At 32.3% G+C, this 23,858-nt stretch overlaps 1 protein-coding gene across 1 annotated transcript in view; it reads right to left on the bottom strand.

Annotated features, from left to right (window-relative positions):
* LOC128180540 (transient receptor potential cation channel subfamily M member-like 2) overlaps window positions 1-23,858 on the bottom strand; it is a 57,812-nt gene that overhangs the window by 30,362 nt on the left and 3,592 nt on the right. The window contains exons 2-7 of the mRNA XM_052848656.1: window positions 21,497-21,674; window positions 19,743-19,897; window positions 19,469-19,616; window positions 3,990-4,137; window positions 3,685-3,796; window positions 3,109-3,208 (exon numbers count right to left, since the gene is read on the bottom strand). Coding sequence (XP_052704616.1) covers window positions 3,109-3,208; window positions 3,685-3,796; window positions 3,990-4,137; window positions 19,469-19,616; window positions 19,743-19,897; window positions 21,497-21,674 — 841 coding nt within the window. The remainder of the gene's footprint in view (window positions 1-3,108; window positions 3,209-3,684; window positions 3,797-3,989; window positions 4,138-19,468; window positions 19,617-19,742; window positions 19,898-21,496; window positions 21,675-23,858) is intronic.

The following is a 23,858-nucleotide window of genomic DNA, read 5'->3' as shown; positions in this document are numbered from 1 at the left end:
GTTTTATTGAATTAGATCGCGGAAATATGGTATTTAAGGATTTAGAAATGTATCGGTAAAATAAATCAGTTGTTTGATAAAAATTGTTGTGAACGAATGTGAAGATAATCAACAGACTTTATTAAGAACAAGTATCAATACTATTAAAAGAACGAAAGAAACAATTTCGGAAGAAAGTGGGATTGAAGGGATCTAAGAGTAAACAACGCACATGTATACGTTGTAAAAACAAAAAACTGCACATACGAGTACACGTTTCAAAATCAAAACATTTGAAGAAATTACTTTTAGACTAAAAATAATTAAATGGTAACATGTTTGTGAATTTGAAAGCGAAACAAACAATTGAATCGTGAAGCGAATTAGGCACCACGTACGAGGCCTATAAGTTGTTTAGAAAAAAAAATCTTAATGAATTGCATGAACGTGCAAATGGGAAAAAAACGATCAGTTATTTTTTAATTTGACAATTTCATTAAAAAGATTGTGATAAAACATATATACATGCATATATTAAAATTATATTATACTTCGATGTAGATCTATGAAAAAAATCATTCATTCTCCGTGCAGTCTCTAAACTTAATAGGTAAACGCTATCAAATATAAACGCACACGATTTCATTTCCTGAGAGAAAAAATACTGCCGTAATTGATTATGGTATAATTATACAAGTTTTTATATAGAATAGCATTTTTTTCTTTTAGACATGGATATTTGTATTCACAACAAAGCTTTATATGACCATTGGGTCTTACTGACGTCATAAGCAAGAGAGGTAAGCCGCGTAAACCAATGTTCCTTTTCCCGATTAAGTGATTTTGATCGACTATGGCGCTCACATGATGCATAAAATATTCAAAAAACAATGTCAGTCTTATTAAATAGCTCTTATGAACTCATTCCCGTATATAACTCAGTATGGTCAGGATATCGTTTCATATGACCTTTAAGAATAATCAATGATTGTATTATGATTTGAACGCCCCCCCCCCCCCCAAAAAAAAAAATGGAGACAGTTTTATTATTTTTAGGACTGAGCCCAAAAGGTGACTAACTGCTTACTCAAAACCATAGTGTGAACCTTGGGTGGTGATGTTTCACTTGATGTTATTAAACGGTCGATTAAGTTCATAAAAAAGCCTTAAAATATTGAATAATAAAGTTGGTAATTGAAAGAAATATAAAGAACCAAACAGAAGTGTAAAACAGGATGCAATGACAATTTTTCTTTAAAATTTTAAATAAAAACCTGCAAAATAAAAGACGTCAAATAAACCTATGACGTAATTTTGCTATTTCGATGTTAGTATTTAGTTTCACTGCACTGCTATGTAATTCACGCAAACATCACTTTGTCTACATAGCATAAGCCACATTCCTTGTTTTTTTTCATATGATTTGCTTTACTGAATTTTAATTTATTCTTTTAAACTGTAATGGGAATCCAAAACAGTATCAGAATTTATGGATCATCCTGTATCATATCTGAAACGCAATTTTATCGTCCAAAGGTAGGTTATATTCTCTTTATTATTTTAAAATATTTTTTTTTTATTTTTTCTAAATATGATACTTTAACAATGCATTAAATAAAAGTTTAGTGTAGTATTTTACTTTAACTTTGTAAGCGATTGACGCAATTACAAAGCGTTTAACATGTATTAGTCATGTAAGTATGTCATTGGTTGTAGTTACGAGTGGGAGTAATTCGGTTACTTATTCACTCAGACCATATATATCCAATGGTAAATGAGGTACAAAACTGTGTAAGTTTCGGTTAAATCGTAATATCAACGGTCTAATAATGCATAATATTATAATACAACATAACAATACAAGTGTCAATAAGCATTACCAAAAAAGGCAGTAAAAAGTGGATGATCAGGTTGCATAATGAATACAAAGTTTGGTATTTGATACGTAAATAATTATAATAATAAATACTCATATAAGTTACTTTGTACAGCAGACTTGCTTATGGATGTTTGAAATAAAAGTGCTTAGTTTTTTCAATGTTGTTTTCGTAAAGTGAAATTCGTCCGCTTATTTACCAGTATTACAGTGTGTGAAATTCCTGTCATTTACACGAATTCCATAAATGTACCATCTACCAGTTTCAATCGCAAAACGGTGTTTTGCTGTTCTGAACTTAATAAGTGGCTTTCAATTTTTTTCGCAATCGTAGAATGCTTAAGTATTTTTCAAATCCAAAGTTTGTTTATAAATATTATATGTTTGACCATTGAATTATCTATATTATTTACCCGTTTCCGAATAAACTGGTCTTGTAACCTTTGTTTGATACAGAAGAAATTCACTTAACATTAAATATTGTAGTGCATTGTTCTGTCCATATCATAGAAAAACCACAAAAGTCTAAAGTGTCATATAAAAACACACAGTCGTTATTTCATAGAAATCGGTTTGATGACTACTTATATACTATAAACACAATCTTATTGTCTTAACCTTTAATCGTATTTGTCCAATACGAGATCATTCGAGAATATACAGTAACATACAATGGATAATGACCTGATTCGCCATAGACCATTCAAGATGGCATGCTACTTTTAAACATAGAACATATTTTGAAAATTTCAAATATTTTTTATTCTGCACTATATTCTCGTAACCCAAATGTCACAACCATAGATCAATACCAGGACTGCTACTTTATCAAACAAATCAAACTAATATTCTAGGCCCAGGGCTGATTAAAGAGACTTATTTTTCTAATAATACTATACATAGATTTGGAATAGATTTGGAATTATTTATTATTTTTTGGGGGGTCGTAACGTCATGTTACTAACTTATTTTTACTCTAAGCGAATTATTCAAAAGTAGTATAAATGAATTTATATTTTTTAACACTACAAAATAATTCATTCCTATTTCATTCAACACTAAAAATTAAAAACAAAAACCATTTTCATCTCATCAGGCATGATAACACCAAAATATGATACAAATAAATGGAGTTTTTATAATGCATTTTTTGTTTGTTTTTCAAAAACATATTGAAATTTTAAAACCAATACATCGATAATCTAATTTTTAAGACAAAATAAATGCAATTTATCAAATGTGACTATACTCACCGGGCAACAGTTTTTCGATTGACCAGCAACTAACTACTGCCTCTCCTACGACATTGGACAACATTAGTGGGTCATTGTTGTGAAGGTCAAATACACCAACCTACCAGACAAACTCAAAATGTACTTTGTTTTGATAATTTAATGCTTACATACAGTCTGTTTGATTAAATTTTAAAGTCTTATTTAAGGGAGATTATGTTTATATATATATATATATATATATATATATATATATATATATATATATATATATATATATATATATATATATATATATATATATATATATATGTATATAATCAAAAAAGAAAGAGAAAATGAACAGTTCCAAAGTTTCTATTCACTAGCGCTTTCTGGATCTACATACTTCTTCAGGTGAACATACATAACTTTCACTCATTTTGGATTATATATATATATATATATATATATATGTGTGAAAATGTATTCGTTTCACATTACTTTAAATAGATTCTCTTTGATGGTAATTAAAGAGACGTGAATTGATTGGGGAAATGCTTTTTTTTTACGGATATGGATATTTTTAAAAATCAAAGCGTTGAAAAGAATACTTACTAAATCGCTTTTTTCTTTTATGGATTCCATATGTTGTATCAATTCAGTATATTGCTCTCCATCAAACCGAATACCAAATAAAACACTAGCTTTTTTACGAAGATCATTTGGACTATGAATAGAAATGTTAAAAACATTACAACAGACTCACGATATATATTTTATCAGCCAGCAGAATAGATTGATAATGATAAAAATCCAACAAATTGAATCCAATTTTATTTTTAAATGATATTTATCATTTAGAACAATTTGATCATTTTTTTTTGGGGGGGGGGGATGTTAATTTTGTTTAATTTCTTTACTTTTCCAGATAGGCAGACACCAAGTCAGCAGCCTTTCCCGATCCCTTCATGACAATGACAGGTAGTTTTCTTTGGAGTGCCTCATTTACGTGAGCAATGTCATCGATGTCTCCCTCACATAGAATTATAGCAATGGGAATTGGCATTTCTGAAATTTTTAGAATAACATTCAAATATACAATGCATTAATTACACTACATGTCAATGGGCCACATAGCACACCTGAACAAACGTTTTATTTTTTTATTTTTTTAAATCTGAAACCTTTCCAAAATACATGTACATGTATATTACAACTTACACAAATTATTAGATACTATTTTAAATTTGGCAATGCATAAAACATATTTATAAAGATAAGATAATTGAAATTGACTTGTTATATTCAAAGTAGTATCAAAAGACCAATCTTATCAACACTGGCCTTAATTTATCAATGATAACGAATTTAGACAATGAATAATAAGTAGGTCATTGTGACCTACCGGTGGATAAAGATGTAATAAGGTTTTAAAATACACCAAATAACAAAGTTTGTTGATCATTATAGACCTTATAATATCAAAGTTATAAGTTTTTTTTTATAAATAATTATAAATTAAAGAAGACGTTTAAGCATTGAATCATTATTCTTTGAAAAATGTGATCTCATAACTGCAACGGTATGTACATACAAATTGAATAACGCGCGCTAGTGACGGTTAGCTATCATAACGGATGTAAGGATTTGCGAGTTACCGTGAAATAAAATCAGGTAGAACATCCGTAACTTAATTCCTACGGACGGAAGAATATCACCAGTGACCATTTGATGCCGATAATATTTTGGAAATGATTTTTGCGTAAAATGGAATCGTGAATTCTATGTTAAGCTAAGAAAATCACGGCAATCTGTTTTCAAATTCTTTCTTGAATTTTGGTTTGTTTCTTCATATTACAAAACAAATGTTGAATGTGTTTACGGGCAACATTGATTATATTATCCCATTTGGGACAATATTTCAATATTTCAATATTTGTTTATTATATTTTCAATTACCGCTTAATAGTTTTATTTCAAGCAATTATGATAAAATCAAATGGAAAGAAATGATGACTAGACACATTTCCAACATCATACGCTCACCATCATAACCGTAAAAGATGTATGAAATGTTAATGTTGACTTTGACAGAGGTAACCTTTGATTTCAAATAGTTAGCCTGAAGACAGATATGTTGCCCATAGCCGCGGATTCAAGTTTAAATAATTACGCAAATTTTCCATTTTATCTCCGACTTCTGCCATATTACTTTTCGATTTCTATTGTTCTGCTAACCGCTACACATCTTTTATAAAGCCCAAAGCATAATTCATGCTTCATGGTATTTCATTCTCTTGAACAATGTACCATTGGACGGAAAAATTTGTAAGAACAGATTGACACAGGACGAATGACCATCTTCAAGTTCTCCTTAAAGATAGCTAAAAGGTGTTTAAAGGTAGTTTTAAGACGATCTTTAAGCCACCTTTAAGCTATATGTGTTGCTTAAAGGTGGCTTAAAGAAAGCGTTAAAATGGCTAAAATGCAGCTTAAAGACTATCTTTAAGCCACCTCTAAGCCACCTTTAAGGACAACTTATAGCTCCTTAATGTCCAAACTTCTTTAAGCCACCTTTAAGCTACCTTTAAGCCACCTTTAAGCCATCAAAAAATCTGTTAATTCAATATTGTGCTTAATTTACCAACAACATGTATTATATTTATGACAGAAAAGGTATTGAAAACGGTTGATGTTCTAGAAAATAAAATGAAAAACAAAATCAAAATGCCCCAGGATTGAACCCAGGACCCTTCGTTTACCAGCATCTCCTCACTCCATCTGCGCCACGGCAACTCATATCTTATTCACCCCTGCGAATGTTATTTTCATTCAAATTTTAGACCACGTGGTTTTATTTGACCCTTTCAGTTTCGCAGTAAAAATCGTACCACGTGTATAAAGTCTATTTCACAGTATCTAGGTTCTTGTAGTCAAATATAAAATCTGGAGGTTTATTGATTTTAAATTTTATCTTCATTAATTGGTGAATTATATGTGTTCTAGAAATAAATGTGACTATACAAAAATTAGTTTTTGTCTGCTGTTGCAACAACTAACATGCTTAAAAGAGATCCCTCCTGAGGATTAATTTTCGATCCGCGCCTGACCTAGTAATAACATCAAGTGAAACAGATTTTACCATTTTATACAGAATGTTCCTTGAAAATGGCTCGATATACTAAGTTTTAATGCAAAACAGACACCCATTATTTTTTTTAAAACATGGTATTGCACACCACAAGCATCAACCATGGCTATGATGTTATTAAGCAACCCAATGTTTATATTTTTTAACCACTCTACACGTGGTTGAACATGAACGATAACTCTGTTCTGAATATTATAGTTTAATATAAATAACTGCTAGATGGTGAAATAAGACATACATCTTGAAAGCTTTTCCCGTTTTAACATAAATCAAAGTAGGATATGATATAAAAAACGACCAGTACTTACGTATTTTGAGAATATTATCCGAACACTTATACGACTCGTACTTCCGCTCGAAATTTCGCAGAAACTGAACAAATCTCGATGAAGTCTCGTGAACTTTCATTCGAACACCTCTGGATTTATTACTTACTTAGCAACGATAAAGAAAACATTCCGAACACATTTGCAGGGGTGTTATTAGTTGTTTTTATATCCTATTAATTAGTGGTCATTGAATCAATGTTTTGAGTGTGTATTTTTTACTTGAAAAGATTTTGACTTCCATTTAGTTTGTAACAATCAATTATAAATAATTTAATTTATAAATTACATGCATGCATGTATTTAGAATGAATTACAGAACTTGGTCTTCATTGAAAAAAAATATTATACCTAAACGGAAACCGATAGGCTTACTAGTGCTTAGTTAATAAATTTAAACCGAGTAGATATACGTTCACCTAAATCATAGCTAAATAAAATGCAAGGAAGAAGATGAAACCTTTTCTTTAATCAAATGCATTGAAACTATTAAGGTATTACTTCTACGCAATTTCCCGGTTTTCTTGATCACGGCGCCGTTCCGTAATATATATTTTTAATAATATTGATTATTATACATTTACAACAGATCAAGAATAACAAATTAAATGAAAAATGTTTAAATATTTAATTTTATACATGATTTTTAAACTATCATATATTACCAATTACCGGTGACGTATTTACTGCATGTGGCAATTGCAAATGATGTATAGATATATATGTACATACAATTGTATGATGTGCCAGGCCAGGTATGTGACATTCCTTGTACATATATTTAAATAATTAACCCCCATTTATGATCACCGGTACAGTGATTAATTAGCATCTAGATTTTACTCTTGCATACATGTATCTTTAATTTGTAGACGTACCATTTTTAAAAGCCAGAGTTAGGAAATAATACTTTAAAAATGAATTACAATTGTAAATAAACTTTTATTTACTAGACTTATCGCATACACGTACATAATAGGATTTCAACGCCTTTAGAAACCCTGACGTGCACCTGGACACACGGCACACCTGTTGTGTATATCTTGTGTATTCTGTGTTAGTTGCAGGGTTTTTTTTAAGGCTGGACAATCAATAGACTCTAATTAGATATACATAAACGAACAAAACTATGACTAGACAAACAAAGCAGTAATATCCTGCCCGATATAGCAATGGCAGTTTAGAGACTCTTTATGTTTAACATGTATCTAGCAGATCGAGAATTAGACCTAGAAATATCTAAAATTAAAAAATACATATCTTAAACCGATCATTAAATTAAATTATGCATTATTGGTCCATTTTTGGTTTTGTTTAATAACCGAATGAACTAAGAGAGAGAGAGAGAGAGAGAGAGAGAGAGAGAGAGAGAGAGAGAGAGAGAGAGAGAGATTTCACCAATTTATTCATAATAGGAAACAAACATACTTTAATATAATTTCATGCGCAGATTTGGATACAGAGACTGCGCTAACCCCTACAATAATTTTGAAACCAAAAAAAAAATAATAATAATGAAGAATTTTATAACGGCAATCTGTGTCCATTGGAGCGGTGTTGATGATAGCGATCTGTGTTTAATGGAGCGACAATTGAAACCGGCTGGAACACACCCTCGCCCCCCCCCCTTCATCCTTGGAAATTATATCATCACTTGGATCACCTCCTCCCATCCATATAAAAAAGCTTTTGCGTTTAATATATGTTTTCAAGACGAATCTGTTCAGGTTGGTCAAACTTGTCTTAAAAGGAACTTAAAGATGTTGTAAAGACAACTAAAAGGGAGCGTAAATGCCACTTAAAGATGCTTAAAGATGGCTTAAAGGTGACTTAAAGAAGTTTGGACATGAAGGAGCTATAAGCTCAGCTTAAAGGTGGCTTAAAGATTGTTTATCCTTTAAGCCACCTTTACGCCACCTTTAAGTCACCTTTAAGGACTTGCTTAAAGATTGTTTTTTCGCCCTGTGTGAAATCCAGGAACACATGTTTAAAAAAATTCTTGATTATTTTAGATCGTTTAACTGCGTCGTACTAGAACTGTATTATCATCGCACATGCGCATGCTGAGGATCGTGCAGTGACAACATGAAGTTCATGTTCAGAAAAAAAAGAGTGTTTAGAAACTGATAATAGCGAAAATGTGTTACTTTCTTGGATTTACTATATCTTATTTTCGATGCTGAGTGTAGTGCAGCCGAGTTCTACAAAATTATGCAGACGTTGCACATTCAGTATGACCGACACGTATTCGATGTGCACGCAAAATTAGGCAGCACTAACTGTGCAATATAATGCAGATACCTTGGCAATTCTTTCAAAGAATGTACCCTTATTTTTTTATATTCACTATATTTAGATTCGTATATTTTTATTTAAAAAATATTACTACTAAATGTAGTTCAAGCATAGATCTAGGCGTCCAACCTTGATGCCTAGATTGGAAGGCAACCGACTTTCTCGGCACGATGGAAAAGAATAAGGCGACCAAATACTTTATATATGCATGTCAGCTTTTAGGATAACATTTTCGTTTGTAGGCTCAACAAGTGAAAATAAAGATTACATTAATATCTTCTCGATATTTGAATTTCACCATAAATGACGGAGTAAAATTTAAAAAAAAACTAAAAGACCATTTTCATTTTATTGCAGAATATAATATGCTTTTGAGCACTTTAGAATTAAAGACGAATCCCAAATTTCTTCATTTGGCAGCTTGATATTTTATTAGACTTTTAGTATATGGTGGTCTAGGAACTTCAAGCTGTACTATAATGATATGTTGCAAAGGACTATTTTGGTATAGTTACATTCCTGCCCCCAAATGTAAACATGTTTTTAATAGTGTCGTATAAAAATCAAATCTCCATAAATCATTGTACATGTACTGAGGATACCTTTCGCTTTAATTTTAATGTAATCATTACTAATTCGCTGTTTATCTATGACTTCATCTAAATGATACAATTCCCGCAATTTTGCAAAAAAAATCAAAATTTTGTAATTTTGTCTTTATATTTTGCATTCGGTAGTATTGAGCGCATGTATGCTCAAGTACGATTTTAACGTAGGTTTTTTTTCTTCCTATAATTATACACATCATACTCAAAAGTGGTAGTTTAGCAAGCCTGCGCTTGATCTTTCCCAGTCGAAAAACCATCGGAAAACACCCTTATTTTGCAACAAAAGATCAATTTATTAAAATAATACAAAACTCATGACGTCATTTCTATCTTATGACGTCACTTTGATGGTAACCTTTCACATACTTATTTTCAATATGATTTCAACTATCTGCAACTTTATTTTTCAAAGTTGTAATTTGAATTGAAAAATCTAAATTTTGGGGGCGAAAAATGCATAATACCGCACATAGTCCTTTGTTAAGGTTTGGTAAAACGTAGATTGACTTGACTATATCTATTTAACCCTTTCGCTGCCACGTCAAAAAAGACGTTATTACGCTTCAGTGCCAAGCATGACGTTATCAAATTCATGTTTTGACGTAACAATCTGACACAACGCGCCGTACCATTTTTTTAGCGTTGTGGGATGCAGTTTTGAGTTTAATTGATAATTTCTTCTGTTATTATCGAAAACAATGGCTTTTTATCTTTTTCTCTGTCATTTCAAATAAGACGTTACGCCATTCTTTCTTTTTTTTTCTTTCTTTTTTTAGCGTCTCCAAATGAAACAGAAATGTAAAGAAAAACACGTCTTTCAAAAAATATGAATTACTTCATTAATGATGCATGTTCTCAAGCTTTAACAAATATGTGCAGTTTTTAAAATAATCACTTTCTTATCCTGTTAATCCTTTATTATAATCCACCCATACATATGAATTTTTTATCATTGAAATTGTAATTAATTCTATAAGATCTAACGCATACATCTCTTATATATGAGACATAAATTTCACGAAAAAAACGATCTATCTTATTCCTGAGAGAGAGAGAGAGAGAGAGAGAGAGAGAGAGAGAGAGAGAGAGAGAGAGAGAGAGAGAGAGAGAGAGAGAGAGAGAGAAAGAGTGTGTGTGTTTAAGTAGGTTTACATAAAAAAGTTCATAAATTATCGCATTTCTAATTTGCTAACCTTATGACATGCAATGCAAACTTAATCATGTTTTTCACACCAGAGTTTCCCTCAAATTGTGAAAAATGGAACTATAAAAACCTTCAGTTGATGGGGCAGGATTATCAAATAGTTATCACGAAAGTATATGGTCTATATACCAAATAGCAATAACTAAGTTTTCCCCCGAATAATGTGGACATTTATTTTTAAAACATCTTCATTCGGTCTATCACCGTATGGGATTTACTGACCATGTACAAACCATATTAGATCAACAGTAAACCATATGATTGTGTAATTAAGCAAAACACCAAATGTTTTAAAGCGATTTTATATAACCAAATTACATTGTTTTAGAGCCTGTATGCATCATTAATACGATATTTTTGTAACAATCATTGTCATTAATAGCGGATAATTTTCAAAAACTAATTAATTAGTATAACGCAAATATGTTAGTGGTCAAGAGGCGGGTATTGCTGGCTGCAGCTGTAAAGGTTTATCATGATGCACTTTAATTTGCAAAAAGGAATTGATTGTGTGTTAGATAACGCAGACAGACAGACAGACAAAGAATGCCTGTGCTAGATTGGTAAGCAATTCCTTGTTCATTTTAATAATCAATTCTATGAAATCGCGCAAGCATAAACGCCCATCCAAGTTTATGCTCGTACAGTCATTTGGGGTATTTCGAATCACCCCGCGTTCCGTGTTTTAGAAAGTTTGATGTATCGCTCTGCAATGTACAAAACATGAACAAATGAAACTCTCCAACAGTCACCACCTGCAATGTTATTTACATAGGCGTCGGAATCGGGGGAGGGGGGGGGGGGTAAGGGGGGCTTAGCCCCCACCCCACTTTTTTTTCAAAGTTAGACCAAACCATTAGGCAAATAGCATCATAGAGGGTTCAGCTCCCCCCCCCCCCCACCTTTTCTCGCAGGAAACATAATTGTTCCTAAATTTATTACCTTGAAATGATTAAAACATTGAGAAGTTGGATTCATAGGCATACTATCCCCCCCCCCCCCCCTGAATTAGGAATTAATTTCATGATGTGGGAAAAAAATTATATTTGGTAGGTAAGAATATTTGGGAAGTATAGGTATACTACTACATGAGTAATATCATGATCCAAAAAAAAAGTCTTTGTTTTGGAAGGTAAGAATTAATTCTTTTTTTGTTCGAAGTATACGTATCCCCCCCTCCCCCCATGGATAAGGATTTTCATGATTTTGGGAATTACTTTTTTCTTTTTCTATTTCTGAGGATTAGTCTAGCCCCCCCCCCCCCCTCCCCTCCACTTTCAATTTGCTTCCGACGCCAGTGATTTATACATAGAGAGTTTAAAGAACAAATGACATACATTAATAAATTATTTTGTGATTAAAATCTTCTCGCTAACCTCAGTAAAGGGAATTTGTGTGATGAAAACGCTGTTCAATGTTCATTTCTCATTACATTGTATGTTATTGCTTTATTAAGCGAGAAAATTGATACAATGTATGTTTGTTACCGCATGCGCGGATCCAGAAAATATTTCCAGGGGGTGTCCGAGGGATAATTTTGTTTTCCAAAGTTGGATAGGGGGTTTTATCCCTATTTCGGGAATTTTGCTTGGTAATCTTATTAATTTGAATTTTCCAAGAGGTGGAAGGAATAGCCTATGCACCCCCTTCTAGGTCCGCACATAAACGAGTATGATCTTTCTGTTGGACCAAAACAACGAACATTTTTACACATATTTTACAATTAAGTTGAACAAAAAGTGTTATTCAAATTACCCCAAATGACTGTATCAGTGATTTCGTAAATAGAATAATATATAGGCTTATTGTAAAATTTTTAAAGCTGCTATGCCCGATTTCATTTAAATTTATACGATGGCTATGCTATGTATGTGTATCTTAATATACATTGCAGTAGTTTTTCAGGTCAATTAAGCCATATTTTAATGAAAATGTGATGTACACAATTTATTTACAAAAACAAACCACATAAATTGTATTGATTTCTTTCGTCTCATAATAAAATTCGCTGCTGAGGTCAAGGCGGGTATGGTTGTATTACGACTTTGAAAAAAATTCAAATCAAAAATAACCGTCGGTACATTTTATTCAGTAATATTTGGAGAAGTGTTTTGTATACAATCGATACATCACATGCGTGTTGAATAAACCCAATCTTTCTGGAAAGAAACCAAACGGTTTCCGTTTCTAAACATTTCCAAGATGGAATTGGTTTGTTTGTTTGTTTTGTTTTTTGTGTTCTTATACAGAAATTTTTTATGTACTTTAAATAATTCAAACTTTGAAAGGAGACGGATTTTGCTTGTGTAAATAGGCATATTTCTAATAGATTTGGTCTGTATGGAAAAATATTTGATACTCTCTTAGCCAAAAAAAAAATCGGACTATGTAGCTTTAAATTATTTGCATGTTTTAAAATCTTCCTTTTCTCGGACAGGTGAACACTATCTTAATTTTTACATTTTATTCAATACAAAGTAAAAACTTTTACCACTTCATACGTGTAATATTGACAATAACGATCGTCAGTTGTAAACGTTTGACCTCTCGGAAAAAGATGTATAATTTTATTCTTAATGTTCTCTAATATCTTATCTTATTTATCGATACAACTACGATTGTGATTTATATTATAGTTCTAATATTCAAAGAATCAAAAAACAATATAGACCTAAGAAAGTTAACGATCACTAGTACACATAGTTCATCATCATACGATGAAATATAACAGTTATGAAATGCAAAACATTTACGATTCTGTATCTCGATTCGAGCTAAGGAGTTTTTTTTTACCAACTCGTGGTCTTACAGTTTGTTTTAGTGATTAAATCCGCTTGACCAACTGAGTTGTCTAAAATATAATAATGATAAAATTTTGTTATTACTAGTAAAACATTGATATATTTTATATACTAAAATTATACATAAACTGAAAGAATAAAAAGTATTTTCATAAAGTATATTACACTCCTAGAAATCTTTCCTTCGTTTACCACTATATTTGCGCCTGTACACACTGAAGATGCTCTTTGTGACCTTAAAACAGGTAATGACTTGAAATTCCGTGCAGTCAGAACCATCCATGTGAAAATTAAATGTCTATGATGTGCGGTGTCCAATTTTAGAGATACGGTTGAAATTTAGTTTCAAGAAAGAATGTCTCTGTTTGAAATGCTCTGAAGAAGGAGACAGAAGATACGAAAAAGGTATCAATAGGACTTGAAGCGCGCACGTGGGGGGGGGGGGGGTGGGGGTGTGCACTGAAGCCTTGATCTCGAACACGGTCGAAGAAGCATCACCATTATCTCCAAATAAGTTATTACATGCATTTCTTGTTTTTCTGTCCAAAGATTCAGTTTTGTTCTTTCACATGCATGAAAACTACAGTAACATTTCACCAGATGGAATTTTTTTTAATGTTGATCATCTGGCTAAAATTTTGTTCAAGGATCATATCAAAGTAATTTTTTCAGTGCCCCATTCCTCCTTATTTGGCATATCGCAGTTTATATTGCCGTTCATTAATTAACTCTGAATGAAAAAAAAGTATATAAAGTACATGTTTCCTTTGGTGCTCTGTCAATATTTCAATTCTAAGTAAAAAGAGGCATGCGGTCTCCTTCATGCGATTCATATTCTTTCGATTTCTTGCATATTATACAATACCAGAGATCGATGCTGTATGTAGTAGCTTTTTATTCGATTTATGCTTTAAATTAAAAAAAACCGCATGGTTATTACCGATGTTTTATTTTTTTTTTTATTAATCAGCACTAACTGCAGCATAAAAATAAAAAAATCGCACACACTCGAATAACTTTCGTCCTTCGGTGGTGGACTAAGTATTAGCTTTCGCCATGTTAAAGTTGGACTTAAGACCTGTATTTTGACAGTTTTTAAGATTATCCTAAGATATGACAGTTTTATGAGCTATGATGAGATCTTACAAAAAAATTTTGGTCTTAAGATAGATTTTGGTCAAAAGTCAGTTATTTTAAACGAGCCCCAGGTTTATATGGCAGAGTAGGAAAAATATAAGATCGGTCTTGCTCTTGTGGGGGAGGGGCATTTCCTTTGGTCCAGGTTGTGCATTAGGACAGATATTATTTTCCGGTTCTGACGGAAAAGTCCCGGGGATCTATTCACAAAAACCATACGCCAGCCATGGTGAAACACAGACAACGAGTTGGCGCTGTTTGACGTAGTGACGTTATTATTATGATGTCATTTTTTACGTTGTGACGTTTTCAGCAGTATTTCACTAAACACATAGATCATACGATGTATATTGATACAAATTTTAAAAATCAATAATGAAAAACAGAACCTGAATATATTTAATATTTATTTTTTTATTTTAATGTATATTTTTTCAAATTGCCATAGGCCCAAATAGGCCCTGTGGCACTTAACGTAGATATTCAAATAGGCCCAAATAGGCCCTGTGGCACAGAAATGGTTAAATGTAACTTAAAAATAATATCTGTCCTAATGCACAACCTGGACCAAAGGAAATGCCCCTCCCCCACAAGAGCAAAACCAATCTTACTTTTTCCTACTCTGCCATATAAACCTGGGGCTCGTTTAACATAACTGACTTTTGACTAAAATCTATCTTAAGACCAAATATTTTTCACAAGATCTCACCATAGCTCATAAAATTGTCATATCTCAGGATAATCTTAAAAACTGTCAAAATACAGGTCTTAAGTCCAACTTTAACATGGCAAGAGCTAATACTTTAGTCCACAACCAAAGGCCGAGTATAATTCGAGTGTGCGCGACTTTTTACTTTCATGCTGCCGTTAGTGCTGATTAAAAAATCAAATAAAACACATCGGTAATATCCATGCATTTTTTAAAATTTAAAACATAAATCGCGTAAAAAGCTACTGCAGACAGCATCGTTCTCTGGTATTGTATATTATGCAAGAGATCGAGAGAATATGAATCGCTTGAAGGAGACCGTGTGTTTTTTTGTTTTTTTTACTTAGAATTGAAATATTGACAGAGCACCAAAGGAAGCATGTACTTTTTATTTTATTTTTTCATTCAAAGTTAATTAATGAACGGCAATATAAACTGCGATATGTCAAATAAGGAGGAATGGGGCACTGAAAAATTACTTTGATATGATCCTAGAACAAATTTTTAGCCAGATTATCAACATTAAAAAAAAATTCCATCTGGTGACATTTTACGGTAGTTTTCATGCATGTGAAAGAACAAAACTGAATCTTTGGACAGAAAAACCAAGAACTGCATTTTATGGTGATACTTCTTCGACCGTGTTCGAGATCAAGACTTTAGTGCTCACCCCCATCCCCCGCGTGCGCGCTTCAAGTCCTATTGATACCTTTTTCTTATCTTTCCTTCTTCAGAGCATTTCAAACAGAGACATTCTTTCTTGAAACTAAATTTCAACTGTGTCTCTAAAACTGGACACCGCACATCATAGACATTTAATTTTCACATGGATGGTTCTGTCCGCACGGACAGTTTATGTATGATTTTAGTATATAAAATATATCAATGTTTTAATCACAAAATTTTATTATTATTATTGTTTAGACAACTCAGTTGGTCAAGCGGATTTAATCACTAAAAAACTGCAAGATCACAAGTTGGTAAAAAAAAAAACTCCTTAGCTCGAATCGAGATATAGAATCGTAAATGTTTTGCATTTCATAACTGTTATATTTCATCATATGATGATGAACTAGGTGTAATCGTTAACTTTCTTAGGTCTATATTGTTTTTGATTCTTTGAATATTAAAACTATAATATAAATCACAATCGTAGTTGTATCGATAAATAAGCTAAGATATTAGAGACCATTAAGAACAAAATTATACATCTTTTTCCGAGACGCAAGTTAAAACGTTTACAACTGACGATCGTGATTGTCAATATTACACGTATGATGTGGTAAAAGTTTTTACTTTGTATGGAATAAAATGTAAAAAATTAAGATAGTGTTCACCTGTCCGAGAAAAGGAAGATTTTAAAACATACGAATAATTTAAAGCTACATAGTCCGAATTTTTTTGGCCATGAGTGTATCAAATATTTTTCTATACAGTCCAAATTTATTAGAAAGATGCCTATTTACACAAGCAAAATCCGTCTCCTTTCAAAGTTTGATTTATTTAACGTACATAAAAAATTTCTGTATGGGAACACAAAAAAAACAAAACAAACAAACAAACCAATTCCATCATGGGAATGTTTAGAAACGGGAACCGTTTGGTTTCGTTCCCGAATGATTGGGTTTATTCAACCAACATGTGATGTATCGATTGTATACAAAACACTTTTCCAATTATTAGTGAATAAAATGTACCGACGTTTATTTTTTGTTTGAATTTTTTTCAAAGTCGTAATACAACTATACCCGCCTTGACCGCAGCAGCGAATTTTATTATGAGACGAAAGAAATCAATACAATTTATGTCGTTTGTTTTGTAAATAACTTGTGTACATTCATTAAAATATGGCTTAATTGACCTGGAAAACACCTGCAATGTCTATTATGATATACATACTTAGCATAGCCATCGTATAAAAGCGAACACAAAATTTTAAATGAAATCAGGCATAGCAGCTTTAAAAATTTCACGATAAGCCTATATATTATTCTACTTACGAAATCATAAATAAAGTCATTTTGAATAACACTTTTTGTTAAACTTGATTGTAAAATATGTGTAAAAACGCATGTTTAATACACAGCGTTGTTTTGGTCCAACAGAAAGATCATACTCGTTCATGTGCGGACCTAGAAGGGGGTGCATGACTATTCCTTCCACCTCTTGGAAAATTCAAATTAATAAGATTACCAAGCAAAATTCCCGAAATAGGCCTCAAACCCCCTCTCCAACCTTGGAAAACAAAATTATCCCTCGGACACCCCCTGGAAATGTTTTCTGGATCCGCGCATGCGGTTACAAACATACATTGTATCAATTTTCTCGCTTAATAAAGCAATTTATAGCATACAATGTAATGAGAAATGAACATTGAACAGCGTTTTCATCACACAAATTCCCTTTACGGAGGTTAGCGAGAAGACTTTAATCACAAAATAATTTATTAATGTATGCCATTTCTTCTTTAAATTCTCTATACATAAATCACTGGCGTCGGAAGCAAATTGAAATGGGGGGGGGGGGGGTAGACTAATCCTCAGAAATGTTGACAAGCAAAAAAAAAATAAAAAATTAATTCCCAAAATCATGAAAATCCTAATCCGTGGGGGGATACGTAAACTTCCAACAACAAAAAAAAATATTTTTTGGGGGGATGATGATATTCCTAATCCGTGGGAGGGGGGGGGGGGGGTAGTAGTATACCTATACTTCCCAATAAAATCTTACCAATCATCAAAATTTTTTTTCCCCAGATCATGAAATTCTTAATCCGGGGGGGGGGGGGGGGGGTACTAGTATGCCTATGACTTCAACTTCTCAATATTTTAATCATTTCAAGGTAAATTTAGGAACAATTATGTTTCCTGCGAGAAAAAGTGTGTGTGTGGGGGGGGGGGGGGGGGAGGGCGGTTATGCTTGCGCGATTTGAATTGATTATTAAAACGAACAAAGAATTGCTTACTAATCCAGCAAAGTCATTCTTTGTCTGTCTGCGTATCTAACACACATTAAAAATCAAATTCTTTTTTGCGAATTTCTTAAACTGCATCATGATAAACCTTTACAGCTGCAGCCAGCAATACCCGCCTCTTAACCACTAACATATTTGTGTTATACTAATTAATTAGTTTTTGAAAATTATCAGCTATTAATGACAATGATTGTTACAAAAATATCGTATTAATGATGCATTCAGGCTCTAAAACAATGTAGGTTATATAAATTTGGTGTTTGCTTAATTACACATACAGTTTACAGTTGTGCTAATATGGTTTGTACATGGTCAGTAAATCCCATACGGTGCGAGACCGAATGAAGATGTTTTAAAAATAAATGTCCACATTATTCGGGGGAAAAACTTAGTTGCTATTTACACAATATTCTTTCGTGATAACTATTTGATAATTCCGCCCCATCAACTGAAGATTTGTGGTTCCATTTTTCACAATTTGAGGGAAACTCTGGTGTGACAAACATGATTAAGTTTGCATTGCATGACATAAGGTTAACAAAAAAGAAATCCGATAAATTATGATTTTTTTTTTAGTCAACCTACTTAAACAAACTCTCTCTCTCTCTCTCTCTCTCTCTCTCTCTCTCTCTCTCTCTCAGGAATAAGATAAAATTAATTTTTCATCGTGAAATTTATGTCTCATATATATGCAAACAAAGAAACAGGAGATATATGCGTTAGATCTTATAGAATAATTACAATTTCAATGATAACAAATTCACATGTACGCATGCGTGAATTATAATAATGGATTGACAGGATAAGAAAGTGATTGTTTTAAAAATTGCACGTATTTGTTAAAGCTTGTGAAAATGCATCATTAATGAAGTAATTCATATTTTTTGAAAGACGTGGTTTTCTTTACATTTCTTTTTCATTTGGCAACGCTAAAAAAAAAGAAAGAAAAGAATGGCGTAACGTCTTATTTAAAATGACAGAGAAAAAGATAAAAAACCATTGTTTTCGATAATAAAATTAGAAATTATCATTTAAACACAAAACTGCATCCCACAATGCTAAAAAAATGTTACGGCGCGTTGTGTCAGATTGTTACGTCAAAACATGAACTTGATAACGTCATGCTTGGCACTGAAGCGTATAAACGTCTTTTTTGACGTGGCAGCGAAAGGGTTAAAGTCAGTGCAAACTTACTGCTTTCCATTTTCTGGCTAAAAAATGACACTTCTTGCTCCGAAACGAATGATTCAAAACTGATAAGGAATTTGGATCCTTCTCCTTTCCCATGTATAGCTTTGTATATGTATGCCTTTTTTCTTTCCTCTGCTGACAGCTGAATTGTCTAAAGTTGTTTTTTTTTTTGAGTATTTTAAGCTCACTCGATCGAAAAGATAGTGAATTACGAATGTAAATTATCTAACAATTCAAGCATAATTTGAAGCCATAGAAGTTTAATTATTTAATGTACCTCTTTCCCATCGATACTGACAAGTTTGATGTGTCGGTCCTGATGACCAATGTCTTTATGCTCAGTTTTAAACTCCATGTTCCCGTAATGTTTGTAGGCGTCTGTGACTACCTTTGATACTCCTTGCTTATTCCCTCGGTACAAAATCCAGGTTTCTGTTAAAAAAAAACGGCTATTTAAAGCTGCTTGGTCCGATTTTTTATCAAATTTTATGCACGCTTTTAAACGATGGTTATTCTAAGTATAAGTATAATAATAGACATTGCAGTAGTTTTCCCAGTCAATTAAGCCAAATTTCAATGCAGAAAAATACGTACACAGTTTGCTAACAAAACAAACGACATAAAAGGGTACCGCCTTAATTCACCTCCAGTTAAAATTCACCCCTGACAGACGAGACGAGTATGGTTGTATTACGACCTTGACATCGTTTTAAATAAAGATCGAAATGATCAGGCAAATTAAAAATAAAAGTGTGGACGTTTTGTTCGCTAATATTTCTGAAGTTTGCTTTCTTTACAATCGATGCATAGCATGCTGGTTGAATAACCCCAATTGTTTGGGAGACGAAACCAAACGGTTTCGTTTTCTAAGCATTCACGTGATGCATTTTGGTTTGTTTTTTCGTTTGCCCAAAAAGAAATAATTTTATTTACTTTGAATATTTCTACATTTGAAAGAAGACTGATTATGCTGGTGTAAATAGGAGAAAGTCCATAATTTTTTGAGATAAATGATTTGTTTAGAAAAAAAAATTGATACTGTAATAACGGAAAAATCGGACCAAGCAGCTATAAAGCCGCTATTTCGTTTTTCTTGTAATAATCATAGATTTTGAATTCTTAAACAAACTATAATGGTTTACAGATTAGATATACATACATGTTCGGGTCTAAGAATATCGATGAGAACTACTATATATATTTGTTTTCCCTCGGACTGAAATGTCACACTTTCATTGGTTTAAATATTGCATGTGACTACCTCATATATCTTTAGGTATATTCAGTGATAATTAATATTCGGCAAAATGGTCGTCATTTGCCGAATTTTGACAATTTATAGCATTTAATACAGAAACCGCATGCCGTAAAATCTTAAGATATTTGGAGTAGTTGCCCTTTGAAATTCTTTAAAATCAGAGTAGTTGCCCATTAAATATTGATGTCACACCGTTGTGTCTGGTGCAGAACAAAATAGCAGCATTGAGATTTGCTCAAATCTCTGCAGAGAAAAGGGAGAACAACAAAACACTGTACGTTAACATTGATAAAGCTAAGATTTTCAAAGACTATTTGAAAGATGAGATTGATTATTTTAAAGAATTTAAATTAGTTTAATTAAAGAGATGTTAGGCAATCTGTATACCTGGGTTTGCGTCAACCATCGGTTTTTGTGAATAAATGTGTCAATCGATAGGATAGTCATCGGGAAAACAAAACACTTATTAGGTTTGTTACTGACTGACTACAGAAATACATCTTGTTGATCAATCTCATTGACGGCTGGGCTTCGCCTCGCCATCTATGAGATTGATCAAACCGATAAATTTCTGTAGTCAGTCAGTAACAAACTGTATAAGTAATAATGCACATGTACTGTATAGTTAGGGGTATTAGTTAAAATTAAATGTCATTCTTAAGATGTTCCCTTCTTCATCATTTAACATGCTTCACCATTCCAAATATTGCATTATAAAAGCAGTACAATAATTGCATCTCTTTTGTGACAATTTAGATGAACTTATTCCATACCTCCTCCACTCTTTGCTGCTTCAATCAACGCCGTTTGGAAAACAGTTTTCGGCCAGGGTCTGGGGACGAAGCTATCAGAGTCCCCGATCACAGAGAAAACCATGGTGGGTGTTGATTTCACCACGTCCAGAATGTCATCCCACGTCTTCTCCGCATCAGTCTTTGCATCAGATATATTCTTTCATAAACATATACAAGTATATAACTATGCATATGTTACATAACATTTACTTTATTATTTGTTTATCACGAAGTATACTCAGTTATTCTGTCCACTTATAAATATTTGCATTTTTAAACTTTAAAAAAAAAATCTTTAAAAGCACTATCTAGTTGTGATAACGTTTATTCAAATATCAACCATAAATGATGATGCCATTGACAAATGATGTCTTTTTCTGTTAAGGACAAGGCAACTAGTATGCGTTTGTTAAGCTACCAAGAGACTCCATAGGCTAACGTCAGGTTTACAATTGGATAATATATATTTTTTTTAACCTCTGCTATTTCTTTCTCCCATATTACTTTCAAATGTTTATGAATTGAAATTTGTTACTTTATTCAGAATTTAAAACGTCGATTTCGTGATATTTTCTCAAAAATGTTTTGAAAAAAATCTTGCATAAAACAAGCCATTTAATATGTTTAACGTACTTTTGTAGTACATATTGTTTGCACTGTCGATTATGTTTTCTAAATTACTTAAGATTGAAATGTTGGAAAGTTTTTAAAGGGGCTTGTTCACCATTTTGATCATATTCTATTTTGTTCTTGTTAATATTTACAATGCTTTAGGAATGCATATTTAATGATTAAAAAAGTTTTAGAGTTAGTCGTAGAGTTATAAGCAAGATACAACCTGAGGGTTTGTTGGTATGTAAACAAGGCTCGTGTCCTGTTTCTGTTTACATAGGTTTAATGTACCAGTAAAATCCTTTTTCATACAGATTTGTTTATCTTTTTATTCATTTTAAGCACCAAGAAACAGTTTCTAACGTTTAACACATTCATTTTAGGCCTAAAACTGGAATTTTCACTTTAACAGTCAAAATGTAAACAATAGCAGTGTTTACATATCAAAGAATTGCAAGCTCTGTAACTCGCTCATAGCTCAAAGAATGACACTAAAAATTGTGTTGCCTATTAAAAATACCCTACTCAAGCATTGTAAACATTAAAATCGGAAAAATAATATTTGACAAAATCGTGACCATGCCCCTTTAATAGAGATGAGAGCTAATATACATCGAAAAGCGCCAGTCATGATCTAGTTAATTTTGTCCAACAAGTTGATTGCCAATATGGCGGAGGAAAGAAGCTGGAAGTATTTTATTTTTTTAACTGTTAGTAGCCCTTATCTAACTTTCATTTGACATTGATTTTCTTATTTATACGTCCTGTAATAAGGGTTTTTTTCGCATAGCGGGCTTCTCCCTCCTCTCGCTGCGCTCGGTATTATCAGGTAAACTCCAAACAGACCGACGTATGCAAATGAATCACAAGTATATAAAAATCAATGAAATGTTTTCCCTATGCGGATTGACAATTACATAACTGTATACGTACATTTGCTTGCTTTATATAATATATAATCATTTCAGACAAATTTACATAACCCGTTTACGCGGGTTATGTATTTTTTTTCTACACTGTCGCTACCTTCATAAACCGAATAAATCATCAAAGAAAGCATCTTATTGTTAAAATGAATTAACCATGTTTTGAGTATTCATAATTGGAAGTCAATTGCATAACTGGGTAGCCAAAACTTGTTAAAATCAAAGACAACGATAACATGCCATAGTTGACAAGGTGTACTATTGTCTATATATCCCAACAGATTTGATTAAAGGGGCATGTTCACGATTTTAGTCAAATTCTATTTTTCTGTTTTTATAATGTACAATGCTTTAGGAATGTATTTCCAATGACCAAATAAAATTGGAGAGTCAGTAGTGAAGTTATAAGGAAGATACAGGACTCATAATTCTTTGTCATGTAAACAAGGCTCATGCCCTGTTTTTGTTAACATCAATTCAATATACCAGTAACAGTTCTTTTTCAAACTGATTTTTCAATCTTCTTATTTAATTCAAGCATGAATAAACATATCTTAAGGTTTACCACATTTATTTTTGGTATAAAACTGAAGTTTTCACTTAAACGTTCAAAATGTAAACAAACGCGTTGTCTACATAGCAAAAATTGTAAGCTCTGTAACTTGCATTTACCTCAACGAATGGCACTTGAATTTTGGTTGCCTATTAAAAATGCCTCACTGAAACATTGTAAACATTAAATCGGGAAAATATTTTTTGATCAAAATCGTGACCATGCCCCTTTAAGACTAAGTATGAAGTGC

The sequence above is a fragment of the Crassostrea angulata genome, chromosome 4 (assembly GCF_025612915.1).
Source record: "Crassostrea angulata isolate pt1a10 chromosome 4, ASM2561291v2, whole genome shotgun sequence".
NCBI lineage: Eukaryota > Metazoa > Mollusca > Bivalvia > Ostreida > Ostreidae > Magallana > Magallana angulata.
The sequence above is the reverse complement of the archived record's forward strand: the minus strand, read 5'-3'. Positions and strand labels throughout refer to the sequence as shown.